The 25,656-nt window shown below is 43.7% G+C and overlaps 1 protein-coding gene across 3 annotated transcripts in view; it reads right to left on the reverse strand.

Annotated features, from left to right (window-relative positions):
- The window catches only part of RANBP3L (RAN binding protein 3-like), a 57,163-nt gene that overhangs the window by 2,506 nt on the left and 29,001 nt on the right, over window positions 1-25,656 (reverse strand). For 2 of the 3 annotated variants that reach the window (XM_015408478.1, XM_015408477.1), the window contains exons 8-14: window positions 24,634-24,716; window positions 23,699-23,783; window positions 22,335-22,437; window positions 20,246-20,379; window positions 17,623-17,743; window positions 15,524-15,666; window positions 12,779-12,953 (exon numbers count right to left, since the gene is read on the reverse strand). In XM_015408478.1, the coding sequence (XP_015263964.1) occupies window positions 12,779-12,953; window positions 15,524-15,666; window positions 17,623-17,743; window positions 20,246-20,379; window positions 22,335-22,437; window positions 23,699-23,783; window positions 24,634-24,716 (844 nt within the window). Of the gene's footprint in view, window positions 1-10,445; window positions 10,614-12,778; window positions 12,954-15,523; window positions 15,667-17,622; window positions 17,744-20,245; window positions 20,380-22,334; window positions 22,438-23,698; window positions 23,784-24,633; window positions 24,717-25,656 lie in introns of all 3 variants that reach the window. The other variant, XR_001482419.1, reaches the window with a different exon arrangement.

The following is a 25,656-nucleotide window of genomic DNA, read 5'->3' on the forward strand; positions in this document are numbered from 1 at the left end:
TTTGGATACATTGAAACAAGACTTCCTCAACCATTATATATGGGGGGGGGGTAGTTGCCAGGAAGAGCTAATTGACTCTAATTGGCCCTTTCTGGCAACTACCCCCCCCCCTGTTTCTACCTATATGTAATGGTTGAGGAAGTCTTGTTTCAAGGCGCCACTGGACTCAAACTTTGTTCTGTCCCTTTAGATGTAATGAATTAAATAGTTCCTGGTCATACACGCTGTCTGTAGCACTCCTGTATCTGTCTAAAAAACCCAAGTAGTTCTTCTGAGAGGGAGGGGGCTTTAATTACTGCTTTACTCTTTGTACTTGAAGTAATTTCGCATTAATTTTTCATGGCTATCATTTTGTAATTGCCTAATTAAAATAGTAAAAAATACTGATAAATCACATTCATCTACAAGGAGAAAACCAGGGATTAACACCTATAGCCCTTCCAGGGAACAGGAAATGATGCTTAAGGATCAGTTCAAGAATGCCATGCCCACTGCAAGTGAACTGGGAATAAATAAGTACAGAAGTAAGACTGTCAATAAAACAGAGAAAGAAAATTTAAGGGACAGTACCCCCCCCCCCGGCCGCCCACTTCAATGGTGTTTTGACAATCCAGACTGCATGGGCTGGTGCTGCAGCTGGATTTTTAAGTTTTTTAAAGCATCCTAAATCAAGTCTAGAACAGGTGGGCAGATGAGAACACAGCATGTTGGAAACAACATTACCTGGATTCTCCATAAAACAATGTGAACCATTTATGGCCATTACAGACAAAACGATAGTATGAATCAGCTTTCCTGATCCTAAATCCCTTTCAAACAGGACTTTCTTCAAGAACTTCTAGTTTCTCCTCTTATGCCAAGACCTAGCTTGTTTTTCTATCTCCCAACTGTAACTCCCTCTTGCCTCCTGGTATTGGTATTCAGAGGTTTACTGAACATGGAGGTTCCCTGTAGTCACTATGGCTTCTACCCACTCATAGGTCTATCCTCCATGAATCAGCCTAATCTCGGTTTAAGTCAAGTTATCTGTTGCCATCATTACATCCTCCGGCAGCAAATTCCACATTTTTATCAATCTCTGTGTAACTATGTATTTCCTTTTGTCCATCCTGAATCTAATGCCCATCAGCTTCATTGGATATCCTCAAGTTCTAGTATTTTGGGAGAGGGAGAAAAAGTTCTCCTTGTCAACTCTCTCCACCCTGTGCATAATTTTGTAAACCTCTCTCATGTCTGCCCCCTAGTCATCTCTTTTCTAAACCAAGTTTTCTAATATTGCCATCACTGAGGACTAGAAGACTAAGTGGTCTCCAAAGTCTCAATTATTAAATATATATATCAGGTTTTAAAATGTAAAATGTATATGAAATTTAAGTCCCTAGTTTCTAAGTCTGGAGACAGGATATCATGACAACTCCCAAGTTACAAACCTGCTCTTTCAAGGGAAGAACAACTTCCTTCAGCACTGGCTGATTCCTCAGTCCACCAGGGGGCCTTCCTGTCTGGATCAAACTTCAATTTACTGACATCCAGCCCAGTACCTTCTCTAAGCAGTTGTTTAGGACCTTCCTAGACCCACCAGAAATGAATAAATAGGTGGGTTTTTAGTTGGGGAGGAAACAATAACCTTGCAATTAAAGTCGGAATATCAATAACAAAAATGATGCTCAGAACAGTCTTAACACTGCTTAATGTCAATTTATTGAAAAAGGAGAGATTTTTGGTGTAGAATTGCTGGTAGTGTCTATGCTTGATGAATTGTTGCAGGATAAGATGATGATGTTTTGGTGAAACTGAATTCAGTTGCATCTTAGTCAAAGGAAACAAATAGCTACTGTACACTAAATATATCTGTACAAAATGAATTATGAATGCCATTGCCATAAAAATGAAGTGTAGGACTATTATTGTTTGGTTTTAGGAAGAGTGTTTTGAAAACAAATGCCTTGCTATTCTCCGTGGGAACTATTCATGATGGGAAAATATCTTTATCCCAGTTGCATTGGTCAGATTCAGAAGCCAGTGTGTCTGATTATGTTCAACTGACATATCTTTATTCAGTCTGTTGGGCTAGCCTATGTGAGCTGGTCCCATACTGGGCTAAAGGTAGCTAGGACTAAGTACCTTTGAAAGAAATAGGGCAAAACAATCTAACTTGCCCCATTAGTTTCAAAGGGCCTATGCAAATGTTCACAGAGCATGCTCCTCTGCAAATAGCATCGTCCCAAATAAGTGTGCACGCAATTACAGCCTTAGCCGTAACATAGTGGGTGGAGTGATCCAGTTGCCAATAAATCACCTGGATCCGTGCCACAGTAAAACTGAGATTAGACTGCTGTAATTTATTGTACTACATTGGTCTCCCCTTCTCAAAATCAGCTCAGAAAGTCAAACTGGTCTAGGATGCTGCAACTTGGCTATTAATGGGAGGTAGACAGAGCATGCGTATTACTCCCATTCTGCACATGCTCCATTGGCATGTTACTGTGCTCAGTTTAAGGTATTGGCTTTCGCATACAAAGCCCTTCATGGCCTTGGCCCCTCTTATTTGCAGGACTGCCTCCCTCCCTATGTTTCAGTGCAACAACTTTGCTCAAGTCAGCAGGGGGTTCCTGCAGGTTTGTTGTTGTTCAGTCGCACAGTCGAGTCCGACTCTTCGCGACCCCATGGACGAGCTCTCGCCAGGCCTTCCGATCTTCCGCCGTCCTCTGAAGTTGGCTCAACTTCATGTTCGTTGCATCGATGACACTGTCTAACCATCTCATCCTTTGCCGTCCCCGTCTTCTTTGACCTTCAATCTTTCCAAGCATCACGGTCTTCTCCAGTGAGTGCTCCCTTCTCATTTGGTGGCCAAAGTATTTGAGCTTCAGTTTCATTATCTGGCCTTCCAGGGAACAGTCAGGGTTGATTTCTTTGAGGATTGACTGATTTGTTCTTCTTGCAGTCCAAGGGACTCTCAAGAGTCTCCTCCAGCACCATAGTTCAAAAGAATCTATTCTTCGGCGCTCGGCCTTCCTTATAGTCCAACTCTCACAGCCATACATGACTACTGGGAATACCATTGCTTTGACCATGCGGACTTTTGTTGGCAGGGTGATGTCTCTACTTTTTATCATGCTGTTTAGGTTCGCCATCGCTTTCCTCCCAAGGAGCAGGCGTCTTTTAATTTCATGGCTGCAGTCACAGTCTGCGGTGATCTGGGATCCCAGGAACGTGAAGTCTGTCACTACTTCCACAGCTTCCCCTTCTATTTGCCAAGGAGTGATGGGGCCGGATGCCATGATCTTAGTTTTTTTGATGTTGAGCTTCAAGCCCACTTTTGCGCTCTCCTCTTTTACTCTGAGCAAGAGGCTCTTTAGATCCTCTTCACTTTCAGCCATTAGAGTGGTATCATCTGCATATCTGAGGTTGTTGATCTTTTCCCCAGCAATCTTAATTCCCGCTTGTGATTCATCCAGGCCAGCATTTCGCATGATGTACTCTGCATATATATTAAATAAGCAAGGTGACAGTATACATCCTTGTCGTACTCCTTTTCCTATGCTGAACCAATCAGTTGTTCCGTATCCGGTTCTAACTGTCGCTTCTTGGCCCTTATACAGGTTTCTCAAGAGACATGTGAGGTGGTCTGGTACTCCCATCTCTTTAAGGACCTGCCATAGTTTGTTGTGATCCACACAGTCAAAGGCTTTAGCATAGTCAATGAAGCAGAAGTAGATATTTTTCTGGTACTCTCTTGCTTTCTCCATAATCCAGCGAATGTTGGCAATATGATCTCTCGTTCCTCTACCTCTTCGAAACCCAGCTTGTACTTCTGGTAGTTCTCTATCCACGTACTGTTGAAGCCTAGCTTGTAGGATCTTGAGCATGACCTTGCTAGCGTGTGATATGAGTGCAATTGTGCGATAGTTTGAACATTCCTTGGCATTGCCCTTCTTTGGGATTGGAATGTATACTGATCTTTTCCAATCCTGTGGCCACTGTTGCGTTTTCCAAATTTGCTGGCAAATGGAGTGCAGAACTTTAACAGCATCATCTTCTAAGACTTTGAATAGCTCAGCTGGAATACCATCACCTCCACTAGCTTTGTTGTTAGCAATGCTTTCTAAGGCCCATTTAACTTCACATTCCAGGATGTCTGGCTCAAGGTCAGTGATTATACCGTCGTGTTTGTCAAGGACATTGAGGTCTTTCTTGTATAGTTCTTCTGTGTATTCTTGCCATCTTTTCCTAATCTCTTCTGCTTCTGTTAGGTCCCTACCGTTTTTGTCCTTTATCATGGCCAGCTTTGCATGGAACGCTCCCTTGATTTCTCCAATTTTCTTGAAGAGATCTCTAGTCCTTCCCATTCTATTGTTTTCTTCTATTACTTTGCACTGTTCATTCAGGAAGGCCTCCTTATCTCTCCTTGCTGTTCTCTGGAAATCTGCGTTCAGTTGGGTAAATCTTTCCTTTTCGCCTTTGCCTTTCGCTTTCCTTCTTTCCTCTGCTATTTGTAAAGCCTCATCAGAAAGCCACTTTGCTTTCTTACATTTCTTTTTCTTTGGGATGGTGGTGATTGCTGCCTCCTGTACGATGTCACGAACCTCTGTCCATAGTTCTTCAGGCACTCTATCTATCAAATCCAGACCCTTGAATCTATTCTTCACCTCTACTGTATATTCATCAGGGATGCGATCTAGGTCAAACCTGAATGGCCTCGTGGTTTTCCCAATTTTCTTCAGTTTAAGTCTGAATTTTGCAATGAGTAGCTCATGATCTGAACCACAGTCAGCTCCAGGTCTTGTTTTTACTGACTGGATAGAGCTTCTCCATCTTTGACTGCAAATTATATAGTCAATCTGATTTCGGTGTTGCCCATCTGGTGATGTCCATGTGTAGAGTCGCCTCTTAGGTTGTTGGAAAAGGGTGTTCGCTATGACCAGTGTGTTCTCTTGACAAAACTCTGTTAACCTTTGCCCTGCTTCATTTTGCTTTCCAAGGCCAAACTTGTCTGTTATTCCAGTTACCTTTTGACTTCCTACTTTAGCATTCCAGTCCCCTATGATGATGAGGACATCATTTTTTGGTGTTAGTTCTAGGAGGTGTTGTAGGTCTTCATAGAACCGGTCCACTTCAGCCTCTTCTGCATCAGTGGTTGGGGCATAGACTTGGATTACTGTGATGTTGAATGGTTTGCCTTGGAATCGGACAGAAATCATTCTGTCATTTTTGAGATTGTATCCCAGTACTGCCTTTTGCACTCTCTTGTTGACTATAAAGGCCACACCATTTTTTCTACGAGATTCCTGGCCACAGTAGTAGATATAATGGTCTTCTGAGTTAAATTCGCCCATTCCTGTCCACTTTAGTTCACTGATTCCTAGGATATCGATGTTCAGTCTTGCCATCTCATTTTTGACCACGTCAAGCTTACCTTGATTCATAGATCTTACATTCCAGGTTCCTATGCAGTATTGTTCTTTGCAGCATCGGACTTTCCTTTCACCATCAGACACATCCACAACTGAGCGTCCTTTCGGCTTTGGCCCAGCCGCTTCACTCTTTCTGGGGTTACTTGTACTTGTCCTCTGCTCTTCCTCAGTAGCATATTGGACACCTTCCGACCTGAGGGGCTCATCTTCCGGCGTCATATCTTTTAGCCTTTTGATACTGTCCATGGGGTTTTCTTGGCAAACATACTGGAGTGGGTTGCCATTTCCTTCTCCAGGTGGATCACGCTTGGTCTGAGTTCTCTGCTGTGGCCTGTCCGTTTTGGACATTTCTTCACGGCATAGCCCACAGCTTCATTGAACTGCGCAAGCCCCCTCGCCACGACAAGGCAGTGATCCATGAGGGGCCACAAGTGATGGGCCACTACATAAAAGTGCCTAACATCTGGTGACACTCTGGACAAAACTCTATGGTAGAATTAGCTTCAAACCATAGAGTTTTGCCCCCAAAACAGAGTGTAGCCCCCACGATGTCACCAATATGTGTATGTCACTTTCGGGTGATGTAGGCACGTCACTGACATCCCTGACGTGTACGTCACCTGGAGGGGGCATAGGAACGTCACGCTTCTTCCCTCCCCTCTCTTCGAGCCTCCTTGTAAGTCCACCGCCGGCTTGTGGGCCAGACTTGGCAACCCTACTTTTCTCGTAGGGCTTGGTCCCCAGGCCCCTGATCATCCTTGATCCCGGTCAAACGAGCGGGATGATCCACTCCAACTGATGGATGGTGGGAGCAGGGGGCGGGGCTTATGTGCCCACCCCCTGGGCTCCTGACTGGCGAAGCGGTGCTCTGGTAGGAACCGAGGCCTGAATGTAAATAAAAATAAAGCAAGGGGCAAGTCCATATTTTTGTCTTTGGACTTTACATATCTTTTGAACTGGGCTCTGTCTCCAAGCCTGCCAAGAGCTAAGCCTCCCCATTCCTGGACTCTACCCCAGAGCTATTCTGCATTCTGCCTCAGGCACTGGCAGGAACCACAGTTTTTGATTTGAGTTAGTAAGCACAACCAGAAAGTTCATACCCACAGATACATCCCTGTGAACAGAGCAAGTTCCTTAAATTTTCACTGTAAGCGATTTTCTCATCAGAGTGTGTTTGTGTGTGTAAAGTGCCATCAAGTCGCAGCCGATTCATGGCAACCCAGCAAGGGGCTTTCAAGGCAAGTGAGAAAGCACTGTTTTCTTCTGCAGTCTTCCTTGGAGATCTCCCATCCAAGTACTAACCAGAGCTGACTCTGCTTAGCTTCCGAGAGCTGACGAGATTGGGCTATACCATGCCGCCTTCCCTCCCTCTCATCAGGTTACAGTTAAGTAATACAAAATGTGCCATCTGAGATTGACAAACTGATGTATATACATAGTCAGATCATTAATGAAATCTGGAAAGTCTGAATGTAACCAAGGAAGATAACAATGTATTATCGGGAATAGAGAGGTTCTTAGTACAAAGCTGAAGATGCTCAAAGGGTTAACTCTTTAAACTGGAACAGAACTTTCAAGAACAAAGCAAGGGGGAATTTTTAGCACTCAGCACACGTAGCTCACGTTGCCCATTCATGCCTGCCAATTTTTCAAAGGCCTTACTCATATTGTTACCCCTTTTGTACATCTTTTAGACCAACTGTAGTCCTTCAACAGAGAAAGTGCCAGAGGTTACTCTTGAATTCTCCATTACATGCTGAAGAGGCAAGCTATGTTTCTTTAAAATTTAAAACTGAAAAGCAGTTTCCCTATTCAGCAACGGATTTGAAACATCAATGGAACCCCCCAGCTTGTTTGTGAACAAACAGACTGATTCCCCCTGTATTTAGATCATAGCCTAGGAAACAAAACACAGCCATTGAGTTTTTATTCAAACTAATTTTAAGCATCCTCTCCCATACTTGTTGAAAGGGAAATGAAAAATGTAGTGGTCCACAAAGAACAAGCAAACCAGAATTGTAGTCTTGAATATAAAGTGGATCTCAAGTGGCTACAGGAAGCACATCTTTAGGAAGAGTCTGCTAAATGCTGACCAAGAGCACCATCTAGCACAGTTCCAGTGGAGGAGGAGTCCCCGTAGTATGTTGCAGCAAAAAATAACCAGCAGTTTTGTGGCACCGTAAAGACTCATACATCTTCTAGAAAAAACTTTCATGGACTCAGGTCCACTGCATCACATGCACATATGCATGCATACATACGCTCACACATACACAAACGCATATATATATATGCGATTTTGAGGGTGGGATCTGGGGAGGGTGGGGTTTGGGGAGGAGAGGAACCTCAGTGGGGTATAATGCTATACAGTCCACCTTCCAAAGCTGCTGCTTTCTCTGGGGGATCTGATCTCTGCCACCTAGAGATCACTTATAATAACAGGAGATCTCCAGCCACCACCTGGAGGTTGGCAACCCTGTGTACACACACTCTCTTAAGAAACAAGAGTTGTAAAGAGCAGGGTGAAAAAGTCATGAAATACAAGAGGTACGGGTTGATATATAATTTTGTATAATTCACAGGGGTCATTTCCTGCGGGAGTGCACAGGAGCGGAGCTCCGGCAGTAAGGAGCCCAGGGGGCGGGCACATGCCCCACCCCTGCTCCCAGCAGCCCTCAGTCAGGCCATGAGGAGCAAGAAGCAGCCAGATAAGTTGCAGAGCCTCCCCCCCGGCCCGCCTTCAGGTACAAGCTCTCCCTCTTCTGTGAGGGCAGATCTGCGTGTTCCCCTCCCCCCCAGCTAGCAATCCAAAACAGTCCAGTGGCACATTTAAGACCAAATTTTATTCAGGTACAAGCTCTCCTTCCTCTGTGAGGACAGATCTGCATGTGCCCCCCCCCCCAATAGCTAGCAATTCAGAACAGTTCAGTGGAGCCTGAGCGGTGGGTGTTGCCTTCTGACACACTTCCGGTGATGTTAGGGGGTGTGGCATATGTAAATAAGTTATGCTAATAAGTTATGCTAATGAGCTCCGGCACCTCTTTTTCTACAAAATGACCCCTGAAAATTCAGATGCAGTCAAGAAAGCTACAGCAATCGTTCATAACAGCAGTAACCGGTGATAATTCAGTTTCTCTAATTTTGTGAAGCTAATTAACAGCCATCACAGCTAAGGAATCCCAAGCCCTTGTTAAGCCCATCGTAGATACTGCCGAACGTCTCGATGATTTCTAGTTCAGCATCTCCACGCTAGAGGAGAGGCCTCCTCCTTTGTCCTTTTGGTGCTGGAGCATACCAGTTTTGACCATCCTATCTGACTTTCCAGACGAAGTTAATAAAAGGCTGCAGTTTGTTTACGGAGTTAAAGGTAACATCCAATCTGAGTAAAGGCTGCTGATGTGCAAGCTAAACAATCATGTTGACAAGCAAAGTTCCCTGACCCATGATTTGGAGAAGGGTCAGCAGGCAAAGATAACTGACTCCACGGGCCTTGGGGAAAACACCATGCTATAGCTCAAGTCAATATCCGGCTCTTCCGCATTCTGATTTTCATTAACTTGTGTGTCTCTATTGATTCAGGGCTTTCCCCCCCCCCCACCTCAATTTGTTTTGCTCTCTCTAGTAGTCCCAAAGGGAGCAAAATACATGTGGAAAAGAGGGTGGGGGACCCAAAGCAAAAGGGACAAATGAGTGACAAAAATGAGAATTGTCTACCCAGACTGGCGGCAGTTCTCCAGGGTCTCAGGCAGATATCTTCTGCACCATCTGCAACCTGTTCATTTTAACTGGAGATGCCAGGGATTGATGCTCTGCCACTGAGCTATAACACCTCCCCATCATGTGCACTCTGCATCTCTCTCCATCTCCCAGTTAGGTAGGCTTTCTAGCTATCTATCTTGCTTTTCCTATCACAGTATGGATTTCTTTACCAATAAAGAATATCCTTTCTTTTCTTCATGACTCATGCAGTCTTTATTCCAAAGCAGCCTCCCCTGTTCTGTTTATACACAGCCAGTTCCTTCAAGCATCCCCTGCATCTTTTTGCCAATATCAATTACCCACCCTTCTCCAGCTGCTATTTGCCCCAAAGGGAGAGGGGGAAACATGCAAGTACTCTAGGGTTGCCACCTCTGGGTTGAGAAATTCCTGGGGATTTGGGGGTGGAGCTTAGGGAGGGACATCAACAGAGGATAATGCCATAGAGGCCACCCACCAAAGCAACTGTTCTCTTTAGGTGAACTAATCTCTCTAGTCGGGAGACTGATTGTAATTCCAGCTCTCCGGTCCCTCACCTGGAAGTTGGCAACCATAGCCCAGGTGTTGCTTGCATATTTCCTCCACAAGGCAAAGAGCAGCTGGAGGAGGAGAATGAGGTCAGGGTAATGGTGAAGAGAGAAAATGGTTAACTGACTCCCCCTCCTTACACACCTCAACCCTGACATGAAACCATTTGCAGATCTGTTTTGCATCTCTTTTGGCCCTGACACATGCACTGGGAACACTTTGGTGACATCTGCAAATATTAGAGGATTTCATAGGCTACACTGGTGCAGAGATGGAGACATTGACGGGTAATAAAATATCAATAATTAGGAACTTCATTTCTGCCCAAAATAATTGAATTGGCTCTTACCTAGCAAGTCCATTTACACATGCAAGCAGATTTGTATGCCTGTAAAGACTGTTTCGCTTTACTCTTGGAACAACAGCTCCCCAGCAGTGGGAAGTGGATTTGGAACCTCCCCTACTAATTCAATTTTTCAGAAGTGGACAGCCTCAGGAAGTTGGGTAACTGCAATCCACAGCACTTTCCTGGGGGGGGGGGACTACAAATTCACACCTTATTTTAGGATGATGAAAGTTTACAAAAGGAAACGAACAAGAATGCAAGCCCTTTATAGTCTTACAAAAATATCACATTCTGTTTAGAGAAGGAAATGTCTCAAGCATGCTCTTAGGTGACGACGGAAAAGAGAGACAAGCAATATAAACGGTGGTGTTTTTGCTGAAATAAATAAGAAACCATGTTACCAAAAGGATTCTCAGGCAGCTCCCCATCAGTGAGAGCCAAAGGTTGGGAGGGCAGGTTTTTCTGATAATGGAAGGATGCATATGTGATTTGGGCACCAGAACTTAGAGAAGTCAGCATGCTCCGGCTGAGGAGTCAGGGATGTGTGAGAATAGCCAGCCGTTTGGAGTCTGGAAGAAATAAAGAAGCCCTGTTCAGTCGCTACGACTGTGGCACTCTCACACACCGGGAGAGTGTGCTAGCACAATCCTCTGAGTATGTGCACTCACCATTTTGTATGAATAGTGTATTTTACAATGGCATTTGTGCCTACCAAATCCGGGAAATATGCATACCATCCTGCACATGGGGAAAAAGTGAGCATACATGGGATCGAGAGGATCACTTGTAGGACACTTTCCCAGTGTACAAAGCAGAAGTGCCAAATTTGTAATGACTGAAAACAGTGTGGGAGAAAAAACTATAAGTTGGCTGGAAGTGGGGAGAAGGTTCTGTCTGACATAAGACGGTGGGTCTGCTACCTTGCAGAAGTGCCTCTTCACTGAAGGGAGCAGGACCGTAGACTGTGGTGGAAAGTGCTGTCATGTCGCTACTGACTTATGGCAACCTTGAAGGATGTCTGAAGCTAGATACTAACATCAGTGGGTGGCCATTGCCTGCCTCTGCACAGCAACTGTGGACTTCCTTGGTAGTCTCCTATCCAAGTACTAACCAGGGCTGACCTAGCTTAGCTTCCAAGCTCTGACAAGAGAAGGATAGCCTGGGCTATCTAGGTAAGGGCACTGTAAAAAGGTAAAGGTAAAGGTCCCCTTGCTCGAAAGCCAGTCAAATCCGACTCTAGGATTACGGTGATCATCTCCGTTTCAAAGCAGAAGAGCCAGCGCTGTCCGAAGACGTTTCCGTGGTCATGTGGCCAGCTTGACTAAACACCAAGGCGCACGGAACGCTGTTACCTTCCCACCGAAGTGGTACCGATTTATCTACTTGCAATTTCTTGCTTTCGAACTGCTAGGTTGGCAGGAGCTGGAACTAGAGATGGGAGCTCACTCCATCATGCGGCACCCGGGTCTTGAACTGCTGAACTACTGACCTTCCACAGCCTGCAGTTCAGCGTCTTAACCACTTGAGCCACCGCAGCTCCTTAAGGGCACTGTAGAGTACACTATATGAAGGGTGCTTTGACTCTTGAAAGCTTATGTCTTGAAAATCTTTTTGGTCTCTAAGGTGCTACTGGACTCAAGCCTATGTATTACCTAGATGGGTAGCCATGTTAGTCTGTCCGTAGCAGTAGAAAAGTGCAAGAGTCCAGGAGCACCTTAAAGACTAACAAAAATTTGTGTCAGGGTATGAACTTTCGTGAGTCACTGCTCACTTCTTCAGAATGAAGGAGCAGCGACTCACGAAAGCTCTTCCCCACCACAAATTTTGATACTTTAAGGTGCTACTGGACTCTTGCTCTTTTCTATGTATCATCTGTTTGCTGTAAGTATTATCCTGCTGTCACTGCTATGCTTTTACACTTATATAATACCATTTTCCACTATGTTGAACATATAGCTAATATTTATGCGTTTCAGATTTCTTCTATTATGAAGAAGAAGAAGAAGAAGAAGAAGAGGAAGAGGTGGAGGAGGAGGAGGAGGAGGAGATTGGATTTATACCCCGCCCTTCACTACCCAAAGGAGTCTCAGAGCGGCTTACAAACTCCTTTCCCTTCCCCTCCCCACAACAGACACCCTGTGAGGTAGGCGGGGCTGAGAGAGCTCTGACAGAAACTGCTCTTTTTCAAGAATGGCTGTGCCAGAACTATGGCTTGCCCAAGGTCATCCAGCAGGTGCAAGTGGAAGAGTGGGGAATCAAACCCGGTTCTCCCAGATTAGAGTCCACGCACTTAACCAGTACACCAAACATTGCTTAGATGTCTCATCGTATTGACTGCATGTGATTTAACACTGCGCAATCCTCCTTGAGTCTCAGAGAGAAAAGTGGACTATAAAGGCGAACTATGAATAATGTAAACAAAATAAACAAATAAATATTTGCAAATCCTGTAAAGGCATCTTGAGTTTCAGGTGCGCTGTCATCAAGAGAAAACAGAGTCACTAGGGATAATGTTACACCTGGAACTTCTTACCACCTAAGGAAATGGGGATCGCATAATAATATGTTCAACAGTACGTCACAGCATTATAAATGCCTTGTAAGGATCGCTGAATGACAGACTAAGTAACTCATTAGAAGTCCTGATTAGTTTTGTACTACAGTATTTATATTATTTTGAACATGTGGCTTGGGTAGACTTCGCCTGGTCATGCAGAAAGAAAGCTCAGCTCACCTGATTCATTATCCTTCATGTGAGTTATTTTCTCAGTCTCTTCTTCATCGCTGTCACAGTTTGGAAGCTCTGGCTCCACCTGGCTTGCATCACATCCCTGTTCAGCAAAGCTCCTTAGCGCCACCAGGCGATGATGGATTGCTGCATCCAGAGAACCAATGTCTTTTGAACTTGCCTGTACAACACAGACACACACAAATAATTGCCTTATCAGAGACAATGTGACATCAATCTTACTTGCATTCTTAGGACCTAAACTGGAAGGTACATATTGGTACTGATATTATTTCCACTATATGCAACTACTTCTGACACAAGGTCAGATATATTTGTGGCCCCAAATAAAAATCTTTTGGTGTGTCATTCAATTCCGTATTGGAACATTCCATTTTTAGTCCTATATTATTAGTTGTTTATTGCCTTATATGCGCTACAGGATTTTGTAGCTTGGTGTATTTTGTACTTTGTACTATTTGACCTCTGAAGAAGGCTCTTGTGAGCTGAAATGTGTCAGGTCATACACTGTTCTTTTCTGCGCATTTGTAACTTTGAACATTTTATGAGGCTTTATTTAGGCCCCACAAGGGTTTTGTATGTCTTTGAAATAAACACTCTTTTGTCTATACTTACTGATGTATTTAACTTTTAGCCCTCAATAAGTTTTCTAAACTTCACTTGGAGGTTTTTGCTTGGTTGGTTTAGTCCCCCCCCTTTTTTGGGGGGACCCCATAGGGTTTTCAGGGCAAGAGATGAACAGAGGTAGTTTACCATTGCCTACCTCTGTTTTGCAACTGTGGACTTCCTTATTGGTCTCCCATCCAAATACTAACAAAGGTCGACCCAGCTTAGCTTCCAAGATCTGATGATATCAAGCTAGCCTGGCCCGTCCAAGTAAGGGGTATGTTTTATATAACTTTCAACAAATGTTGCACATACATTCATCCATAAGCATGTATATCCGAAAGTGTATGATCTTCCATTCCCCCTTTTTTGAGCAGGATGGATTTGCTAAATTGGAGTTGTGTATACAGATGCAGATGTGTAACATCACATACATTACCAGTTCCCCAATGTGCATACAGTGTTCCCAGGCAGTGAATATATGAACAACATATTAATCCAGTCAAACTCTTTAAGAATCAGAATCTTTGAGTGAGGTTACCTGTTTAATGTTCCCCAAACAATATTACCATGGCTGGGCAAACAGGAGAGCAGTGGTGGTCTGGGGGAGGTAGGAATCCTCACAAAATTCTTTACCACTGGATTTAATCTGTCCGCTCATTGGCTCAACATATTAAACCTGACAGTACTTTTGTGTCAGAACCCACAGCAACAATGAAATACACACTTGCAGGGAGGTTTTACTTTATTTGAAGCTATAGATGCATGGACAGGAACACTGTTTGGAATGAGGGGGAAATAAAGAGCATGGCATGTTATACTACATTCAAACCACTGAGGCCCAATTGCGGGAGTTCCCGCATGCGCCATCGGGCCTGGGAGCAAACGCTTCTAGGCAACACAAGCTATCTCCTTCCCACAATTTTCCGTGAGATCACCCAAGCAACTATTCAGCAGCAGCAACCACCTGTGGCCTTGAGAGATATAGATGTTCCGGCAGCTAAGCAATTAAGCGCATCAACAGGTCTACATATGAAAGCGAAAGCAATCAAGCGCACACAACAAGAAGAAGAAGACAACTAAACATTGGCAGCTTGCTGACAGGAGGGGGGAGGAGATGGCAGGATACACCATAGCTTGTAGGTTGTGTAGCCTGGAGGGCAATTGCTGAACCAGTGTTTCACGCTTTCCATCTCAACCACCCCAAATAAGCCAATACACATCATTATTGGATGTTGCATGACCGCAGTGGTCATTCCACCAAACTCACATGAAATGTCAAGTACATGTATTTTGGGGCAAAACAGCAAAAAAAAAAAAACCTAGAAGACAAGAGGAGCAGAATGCCCATGTACAAATAATCAGAGAAATAAGGAAGGCATTGAGCCAAGGGAATTCACTTATTCACAGGTGGGGGACTCTTGCAAGGAAGAATCAGCATTAAATAGAATTATAGAGTTGGAAGGGACCTCCAGGGTCATCTAGCCCAACCCCCTGCATAATGCAGGAAATTCACACCCCCAGTGACTTCTGTTCCATGCACAGAAGATGACAAAAACCCTCCAGGAACCCCAGCCAGACTGGCCTGGAGAAAATTTGCTTCCTGACCTTAAAGTGGCAATCAGCAGTTCCCTGAGCGTGTAAGAAAGGGCCACAAGAACTAAGCCCTGATGCAACCCTTCCTGCCCTTCCTCTCACGATCTGCCTAAGTTCACAGAATCAGCATTGCTGCTGTCAGATGGCCATCTAGCCAGTAGGAAGGAGCTGCACACTCCCATGCACTCATAATGGATTGTTTTACCCAAAGAATAGAAAATGTTCCTGGGTGTTCCCTAGTAACCACCTTGAAGGTCACAGCTCAAACCAGTTAGAAAAAGTTTGACAAATTGTAAGTCAGAGTCCTCATATAATCCACAATACTTAAATTAGCACGGTTAAATGGCCATCTTTTCTTAAACATTTCATTGGTTGACTTACTTTGGCTCATTCAGGTTTTGGAGGAGACTGTACCTTAAAAAAACAAGGCTCTTACATGTGGACTAGTGACACTTATGATGAATCCTGGAACAAACAGCCTAATTTGGAGAGGGAAATTTAAGGTCTTTTTTAATTTCTGTGTCTCACCTGTATTAGAAACACCTTGACGGAATGGTCCTCCAGATCTGTTGCTGTGATGCACAGACTCTTCCGGTTTGCTCTTTGTATAACCATTTGGCTCCAGAGTTTAGCATTCAGGATGAGTCTCATACTTCCTTGATTCCGCATGACTACAGCCAAGAGAAATTGAACATTAAAATAGGCAGTGAAGCTGAAATCTTCATTTAATGCAGTCCCACAAAATCACGGCTCCATTCCTAAGGATACATTCTTGCAGGGCTCTTTTTGTAGAAAAAGCCCAGCAGGAACTCATTAGCCAATTGGGCCACACCCCTGACACCACAGCTCATTGGCACATTAGGCCACACCCCCATGTTACCAGAAGTGTGGATATCCAGCCACACCCACCTTTTGCTTGTTATTCTGTTTACCTTGTTTGTTGTCAAAACCCAGGGCTTTTTTGCAGCAGGAACTCCTTTGCATGTTAGGCCACACACCCCTAATGTACCCAATCCTAATGAGTTTCTGCTGTTGGGTGTGGCCTATTATGCTAATGAGCCCTCAGAAAGCTAAGCAGGGTTGGTCCTAGTCAGCATTTGAAAGGCAGACCGCCAAGGAATACCAGGGTCATGACATGGAGGCAGGCAATGGCAAACCACCTCTGAACATCTCCTGCCTGGAAAACCCCATAGGCTTGGAGTAAGTCAACTACAACTTGACGCCAAAAAAAGAGAAGAAGCTAAACCAACAGCAAATAATATTCCTAAGCCATCTAAACTCATCAGCGTCTCCCATTAGCACTCATTCTAATAGCAAAGGGTCTGCCCCCCATTATGATCATATTATTTGCAAAACAAGACCACCTACAAACAGGGTTAAGGCTGGGGGGGGAGGGCGTTCCTTGGATATGCAAAAAAATGGCTTTGCAAATTAAGCAGAGAGCGGGGGGGGGAGCCATACAACCAGCCTAGCACTGATTGAACAGGCACAAGGAGGCAGGGAATATGGAAAGCTGCTGAGAGCCGGTTAAAGGAAGCAAAGGGGGAAGAAGGGCAATTGGTTTTCTCAAGCCCTTGAGAGTTCACAGAAGCCTTAAGGGAGAAGATTTTGGCAGGTGAGCCATTTCCAAATCGTTCCCACCCAGGCCGGTAGCTACAGTGGGGCATCTCAGGACCCGGCCCCACAACTTACTGCCAAGGGCCCCCCCGACTTCCCATCCAGCCCCCCCCACTTCCAATTTTTTATTTTATTTGTGGTGCTCCCTTGGGGGGGGTAAAAACCCCTTGGGGGGGGGTGCAGAGTTCCCCCGACTTATTTACCCCCCCCCCCCCGAATTTAAAAAAAATCCTGGCTATGGGCCTGTTCTCACCACCTCCCACAATTACACTTGGGCCTCCAACTCTTCATTCCTTCTAGCAGTAAACTTGATGGCTCTTTGCCTACTTCTAGTATAGCAAAACTGGAACAACCACAGAAAAGGTAGAAGAGAATTCATACTTGGGGAGTAAATTTTGAAAACAAAGGGCAAAGTTCAAACACACACCTTGATGAGCACTGAGCATGGGAACTGTCAAGAAGTCTGGAATATTGAGGACAAATAATATGAGAGAGAGAGAGAGAGCGCGCTACATATAAGTGCCTGTGAGTGACTGTGCAACCCCTGTCATCATGTCTCTTCAAATTCCACTTGAGTTACGGCCTGGTCCTGGGAACTGTGTCATTCCCCCGATCAACGGCAGAGCATCTTCTTGGCATGCAGAAGGTCCCCAGTTCAATCCCCAGCATTCCCAGTCAACCAGGACCAGGCAGTAGGTGATATGAAAGACCTCTGCCTGAGACCCTGGAGAGCTGCTGCCAGTCTGAGTAGACAATACCACCCTTGATGTAGCAATGGTCTGATTCAGTATAAGGCAGCTTCATGTGTATTTGTGTGCATATTAGTAAAGGGTGCTCCCTTTACTATTTAGGCTCCATCGCAGCACAGAAATGAGCAGAACATGCATAGAACTCACTGACAAACTGGCTTTTATATTTAGATGTGCCCTTTGTTTGAGTGGTGGGTTTTTTTAAGTTATATAATCTGCATTAACAATAGCCTATGGGAAAAAGATTAAATTAATTCTTACCCAGTCTTGACTGTAGCATCCCACACTGGCTGCTGGATGTATCATTAAGTCTCAAAGAGCCACTTCCTCTTTCAATCCAGGACATTGATGTTTTATTAAATAAGAACAGTTTGCAGTTGATCTAAGGTGTGAAAATTTAATGGAAATGGTTACATGGTATTTTTTCGGGTTTTTTAAAAAAGCTGTGTCACATTCTTCTTTTTTAAAAAAAGGAAATGATAATTGAATTATTGCAAATGCATACCAAGTGCATTCAGTGACAAAACTTGAGAGAAACTGTCGCTCAAGAGAACCCTTTCCCAGTCCTCCAGGGCTGAATCATTTTATGCAGGGCTTTTTTTGTAGAAAAAGCCCAGCAGGAACTCATTAGCATAATAGGCCACACCCAATAGCAGAATCTCATTAGCATATTAGGCCACACAATTGACAACAGATCTGATTAGCATATTAGGCCATACCCCATACCTTCCCTTAGGTTGCCTGGGTGCCCCACAACTGTGGGGAGCCCGGGCAAGCCCCCCCTTGAAGGGAACTGAGATCGAGGCAGCTCTTAAACAAAGTGATTTCATTTTATTCAGCACATAACACTAGAAAAATATACATAGAACAAGGCTGACTTATATATGATTTGAACGGACAAAACCACACCCAACAAACAGATAACAATCAATCGGAATACGGAGCTTGGAACCAATGAGACTGAGAGTGGTTCCCGCCAAAGTCAAAGGCTTCTCTGATTGGCCTATTTGTCAATCCATGTAATGCTATGTTTTAATGGAATGGTGCTTAAGCTAAATCATTGCTTTATTGACTTAAGACATAACAGGAAGGCAGTTTAAACTGCCTACCCTTGGCTTGCCCGGGCACCCTGCAGCTGAGCCGGCCCGACTCCAAGGCAGGCAGGCCGGGGAAGGCACAGGGCGGCATTTAAATGCCTCCCTGATCCTTCCAGGGCCCCCCTGGCCTGCCTGCCTTGGAGTCGCTGGGGGGGAGGGTCGCTCTCCAGGCCTTCCTTCTGTAGCCACGCACACAGAGGTTTTGGCTGTAGTGGGCATGGCCAACTCTGAAGCCAGACGGAACGCCATTCCCCTGCGTTCCTGCCCAAAAATAGCCCTGATTTTATGTGACCTTCATTGTCAGAATGTCCACACACTCTGGAGCCTCTTCACAAAGATAAATCTTTTCACATATGATTCACCGTATGAAAAAGAGCATCATGATCTGGCAAGCCTTGGAAAGAGGTTGGGTGGAGAGAGAGTGATTGACCCAAGCCAATTAAGCCAATGAGCTTCATGCCCATGGAGGGATTTGAACCCAAACTTTCCATCTCTTCGTACCATGCTCTAACCATTACATAGCCTACTCCCAAACAGTTGTTCAGCACAAATTCTGCTTTTTGAAGATGACTTTGCTTGTACTCCTCTCTGCTGTGTGCATGTCCACATGGTTTGATCTGGGCCATTAGCTTTAAGATATCCAGAAAGGTTCAAAGTCTCAGGTGTATTTCTGCTTGAGTTTTGTGAAACTGAAAATTTGTGTTATAAACTAAGTTTGATGGATTAGCTACTTGTTTCAGAGCATGTTGATTAAAAAAAAAGATTTAAAAATGTTGGCTGCATTGACTGGTGCCTATACTCACTATCTAGTTGAACTTTCTATCAGTAGAGGCTGTTGGAAATACGTGTGTTGCAAGGTCTAAATTCAGTCATTATAGGGTTAATGTGTTTACCTTGTGTGCTATTGTTTAGCCTGACCTGGAAGGGAACCTGGCACAGAGGCAATGGAGAGAAAGCCCGGGAAACTAGAGCCTATTTACTAATGATGATGATTCAGGTGATTTCCTTCTAGGGGTCAAGAAGAAAGAAGAATCTCCATTATCTATCTGTCTGTCTGTTGCTGCAAAGTAACAGCAAGGATGTAGTCTTAAGTATTTGTTGTTTTGTAGATTTTCGTGTACCCTTCCCTTTAGAAATAAAGATTTTTACACAGGAAAAAATGCCTCCTAGCCCGTGAACAAAGATTCATTGCAAACTCTGAATATCTAACACTTTTTACCAAATTTTCCAACAGAGGTTGCTGTAAGTGTTGGAATAGCTGTGTAGGGAGCAAAAGAGGGAAGCAAAAAGACTGGAGAATCCCAGCTATCGTCGATCCTCTCCTTTTTCTTTCTTTAACTTCATGAGGTATTGCTAGGGATGCCAGCCTCCAGGTGGGACCTAGGGATCCCCCAGTAATACAGCTCATCTATAGACTACAGAGATCGATTCCCCTGGAGTAAGTGGATACTTTGGAGGGTGGACTCGAAGACATTTTACCCCAGTGAGGTCCCTGTCCTTCCTTGGCTCCATCCCTAAATTTCCAGGAGTTGCCGAACCTGAAGCTGGCTACCTTACCCACCCTCCCACCCTTCCCTGCCACTGGACAGGGAGGATATGGCAACCATAGCTGGTGTGTCTGCTGCCTTGCAGAAGTGCATTGGAGGGCTGGCAACCCTAGGAACCACTCAAACCATTTTAGTTTGTGTCATTATTTCCTCTCCTCCCCCTCCACTATGTTGTCAGCCCCACTTCCTATGTAAATATAGCAGAAATGCTCCTAACAGGACTTGTAGGGGAAGACGTACCTGCAACACATTGTGTTCTGTTTCTTCTCCAGTACTAACTTCAACTTTATCTAATAAATATTGCTGTGTTGGTGTCTTAGAAGCGTAAGAGGCAGCTGATTCTACTAGTGTTGTATTCTTCACAACAACTGGTGCTGCAGGGAAATAAAGGAGGATAACAGAAAATATTAAAGTTCTTACAGGAGAAATATCTTGCAATATCAAAATCGCCCTGGCTTAATTCTGAGCCAAAGGTCCTGTCCATACGAGGCCTTTTGGGCCGGGAGCGGGATGGAACGGGGGCGGAGCAAACGGGCACGATCCCACGGCAACATCTGGGAATCGTTGCCTGCCGGTCCCTGTTCCGTCCCAAACGGCGATACCGCGCTGTAAAAAAGAACCACCTACCTAGGTGGTTGTATCCCTTCCAGCGCCGCAAGCCGGGCCGTGGGATCCGGCGGCGCGTCCTTGCGCCACCACATCCCAGCCCCCGGCCGTATTGCGCATGCTCGAGGCGTCTCAAGTTCGATGCGGCTCTGCTTAGCCGCGTTTCAGCCGTCCCGTGTGGCAGCAGCCAGAGGTAGACTGAAAAGTTTAATAAAAAGCTAGCTCAGGCACATATATAATACCCAACGTGGTCCTGAAATACGATAGATATTGAAAAATTAATGAGGTTTGGGGGACTTCAATGGAGCTTTTCAGCCAAAGATTAACTGTTTACCATATTTTTATGCGTTCCAGACATCAAACTAGATTCTCCCCTCCTCCCTTTTATCCTTACAAGAACCCTGTGAGCTAAGTTAGGCTGAGCCAGTTTGGTGCAGTGGTTAAGTGCGCGGACTCTACTCTGAGAGAACCAGGTTTGATTCCCCATTCCTCCACATGCAGCTGCTGGTGTGACCTTGGGTCAATCAATAACCCAAACAAGAAAAATAGACCTCCCAGTACTAAGACAAAGAACAAGCAACAAACTGGGGGAAAGTGGTAGAAAACCCACTAAAACACTTAGATATGTACGTAAATACAGTCACTTATATATTTAGATACTATATCAAAATTTACAAAATTTATATGCAAGGCATATTAGCCATAACAATATGATATCTCAGTGCTATATAATAGAACAATACAAATTGCAATGTTGCTAGCCAGAACAATCATGAGAATATTGCTTAACATGTTAAGTACAATTGTATGAAATATATGATTGTTTGTTAATTAACTCTGTTTTGCAGTTGTTCTGCTTCTGATGAAGTTTTGACGTGAAACCAAGCGAAAGCCGGCTGCTCTGTAAACTTGAAACTTGAACTCAACTTGAAACTTGAACTTGTAAAAAACTTACCTGTAATGGATTAGCAATATTCTTTTCCCCAGTTTGTTGCTTCTTCTGTGACCTTGGGTCAGTCATAAATTCTTTCAGAGCTGTTCTCTCAAGGGCAGTTCTCGAGAGAGCTCTCTCAGCCCCACCTACCTCACAGGGTGTCTGTTGTGGGGAGGGGAAGGGAAAGGAGTTTGTAAGCCACTCTGAGACTCCGAGTGAAGGGCGGGGTATAAATCCAATCTCCTCCTCCTCCTCCTCCTTCATATGGCCAACCCAGTGCTGAGCTTCATGCCTTGCTGGGGATCTGAACCTCAGTCTTCCCAGTCCTAGACAGGCACTTTAATCACTATACTGCATTGGTTTTCAGATTTTGAATACTGGTGACAATGACCTTATTAATTTAGAAAAGTTAACGAGCTGCCTCTCCAGAGTGCTGATCAAGGCAGTTCGCCCAGTAAAAACAGATACAGAAAAACTATTAAAAACAATAACCACACTATACTATAATAAAAGACATTGTCCTAAAGAAACGAATAGGTAAGACAGTGAAATGTATGGTGGTGGAAAGTGCTGTCAAGTCACAGCTGCTGACGTACGGCAACCCCGAAGGGTTTTCAAGGCAAGAGACTTCAGAGCTGGTCTGCCATTGCCTGCTTCTGCGTTGCAACCCTGGTATTCCTTGGAGGTCTCCAAATACTGGCCAGGGCCGATCCTTCAAGATCTCACTAGCCTGGGCCATCCAGGTCTGGGCAGTGAAATCTATACTTTTTGCTAAACTGGAACACCTACTTGTCCATGGAGAACTGGTAGTAAAATCTGTTGCGAATGAGGCTTCTTCTTCACTGTTCTGTGACTCACTTGCAGAATGAAGTTCCGGAAGTTGCTCAGGCCTCTAAGAAAATTGCAGAAAGACATTACAACTGAAGAAATGGAAAGAGAGACGCTGAAGCATGTCAAACATGTACAATTAAAAGAAAACAAGAATAAGTTGCACTGCAGGATACCCAATGGGGATGAAAGATGGGTGATATACTTTGGTTTTCTTATTTTAATTGATCAGGTTAACACGCAGCTCTTGTAACTATCCTGTAAACACAATATACCAGCACAGTCCGGTGGGAAGTTCTTCTGTATATTGACATGACGGAGGTTATGCACAGGAGAAAGTCCCATTGAATTATGCCTTATGGAAACAGAATTTGGTGTCATTTTAATCAAATTGTAAAATGTATTTTTGTCATGCTGTGGCATTAAGGTTGCAAACTGAACAGGGCGGGGGAGAGAGAGAACATCCCGTCCTTTAAATAAGGGTGGACATAGGCAGTTGAATCTTTTCAAGGCACAAAGTTAAGTAACAATGGCTGATCATTGCTGGAAGATCAAACTGATATTAAGGGACAGCTTAAAGGGACTGGTTTGAAAACTGGCACCCCTATATGGCATACAATTCAATGCATGAAAATGCAAGCCATGAAGAACAGTCCTTTTTGAAACAGGGACTGAAAGTTAAAATCATAGGAGTTTTTTTTTTGAAATGTACAGGATGGTAAATAACTGTGACAAAATCAGAACTTGACATCAGAGTGTCTCTGCGCAGAGCCCCTGATAACAGTTATTCTCATAGTTTTTACACCAGATGAATGATATTATCACCTGCTAATTGCTGCAGATCAGTGGCTGTTGAAATTTATTTATTTATGTTATTTATAGTGCTCCTTTTTCACTGAGACTCAAGGCAGATTATATGATATAAATAGATGCAGTAAATAGAATGGGACATGATCTAATAAACAGTGTAATAGGACTAAGATTACCCAAATCAGAAACAATGTTCTAGCCGAAGGTTGGCAATTTTACCTACAATTGCACTTTTAAGCCAAATTTGGTTCAGATAGTATTTTATAAAAACTGGAGTTGCGTACAATTAGGACTCAGAAAAGCAGCCACTTTTGAATTAACCATTTAACATCCTTACAAGTAAGTATATCACAACTTCCAGCACAGTAGCTAAAATTATAGAATTATATTGTTTAAAAAAATCAGGCTTGTTGAAAAACGTGTTTGCAAAATTAGGGCAATTTGTATTGCTTCGTAGAGGTTATAAATTAATGTGGGGTTTTTTGTTCCAAAATGAGATAAAAAAACGTATTTACCAAAACTCTTTCCACTATATTTTCTCCAAACACAAAGTTAAGATGTTTTTCATTTGCAGGCATTTTGCTTTCAGCTAGCAGGTTGCTAAAATAAAACAATAAGGGGAAAAAGTGAACCCATTTAAGATTTTGAAAAATAAGTAATAGAAATATACAGGTGGAGATGGATGGTTTCCATGAATACAAGTGCAGTAGTCATAACCACTCTCCCTCTTTTGAACCCCAAGAGAACTTTTAAGCCCCTGTGGGTACCCAATGATGGAAAAAGTAGGGTACAAATATATAAATAAATAAGAAATAACCACAGTGGTGGTACAAGGTGATGCTGAAGTGTTATTACAATGTAAACTTCAGTATATTCAAGAGTAAGCCTCTGACACTTGTTATAAGCCTGATCTTCCTTGTAAAAATCCCCCCATATAGTCAACTGGCAACCCCAGATAAAGACATTCAAAGGAGGAGATTCTAGAAGTGAACAGTGGTCACCAACATGGTGTCAGTAGGCACCATGGTGCCCACTGGAAACATTTCCTGGTGCCTGCCAAGGTTTTTAGAAAGTGGGCATGGACAGGTGAGTCTCTTGCCCAGCAGGGCTTCTGATCAACCACTGGGAATCTGATTGGCTGAGCAGATTAAAGTAATGGCTGGCACCAAAGTCTTGCTTTTATTCTCTTCCTTCTCTGTCCTAATGTATTTTTAAAAATCACTCCTCTTGTCCCCTGCAATTGGACTTCCTCTCTGTGTGTATATGAAATCATTTTGTGATTGGCTCCGCCTCCCTCAGCGGCCATGGTTGGTTGCGCCTACCACCCTCTGTCAGAATTCCAAAGGTGCCCATAGGGTCAAAAAGGCTGGGGGTCCCTGTTTTAGAACACTGATCCAACTTTTATTTCTTTCAGAGACAAACAAAGATAATGGGTTTCCAGTTAACTTACTCTGTTGTTTCAGGGCCTGAAAGCTGTAGAGAGAAAAATGCGTTTTCTGAGCAGTTTCTGAGGGAGCAAGTCTCTTCAGATACCTAAGAACAATTAATCAGATCAACAGGATTTATTTCTCTATCTCTTAAAAAACCCCAAAACCCACATAATTGCTAGAAATGTAAATCACGGTTATTTCAAAACTGCGGTATTCTGACCGAACAGAATGCTATAGAAAAGTAAACCACAGTTGTCTGCAACATCATCAAAACATACCTACACAAGCAGGCCTCTTATTTTAATGGAACTATTTTCTCAAGGAGAAGAAAGCCTAGGGAAAATGCTCTTTTTCAGGCAGAGCTTTTCTTCCTATAATAGTTGCATCTCCAACAGAAATTCAAACAGTGAAGCTTTCCCTATTAATGTACCCACATGCTGAAGGAAAAGGCTTTACCTGTTGCATTTCTTCTAGTGGTGCAAAGATTAAAGGCACAGAAGAAAAGATGACAACCCTAGAAGTAGTAAGAACTCCTCAGCTAACATTTAAAGATGCCTGTTAAATTGCTGGCCCTGCTGATACTGTACCTTTAACAGTAGCCTAAGACATAGAAATACAGCGGTCGAAGCATTCCCTGGCAGCTAAATAAGGTGAGAAAAATGTCTCCTGCTTCATTTCTGCATGTCAGGCACAGACTACATAAAATGGCCACCCACTCCCTCAAAGTCATTCTCTCTAGGTCAAACTAGACAAACCATTAAAGGTTTGTAGTGTCCCAGCTCTTTTTTAAAAAAATATTTATTTATTGCATACATATTAAAACAAGATACAATACAAGAATCTATGAAACACAACATGAATTATACAGTACATGGCTTGCAACACAAAAAATTATGACAACTGCAATATTTGCACAATTTTTGTGTAGTTCCGCAGTATTTTATTACTGTTGTTTTCCTTTTCTCATTTCCTCCCAGCTCTTTAAACTCCTATAAATAGCACCTATAGCCCTGTTCCAAAATTGTTTGGGCTGCAGTTTCAGT

The sequence above is a fragment of the Gekko japonicus genome, unplaced genomic scaffold, assembly GCF_001447785.1.
Source record: "Gekko japonicus isolate JY-2015 unplaced genomic scaffold, Gekko_japonicus_V1.1 scaffold964, whole genome shotgun sequence".
NCBI classification, from domain to species: domain Eukaryota; kingdom Metazoa; phylum Chordata; class Lepidosauria; order Squamata; family Gekkonidae; genus Gekko; species Gekko japonicus.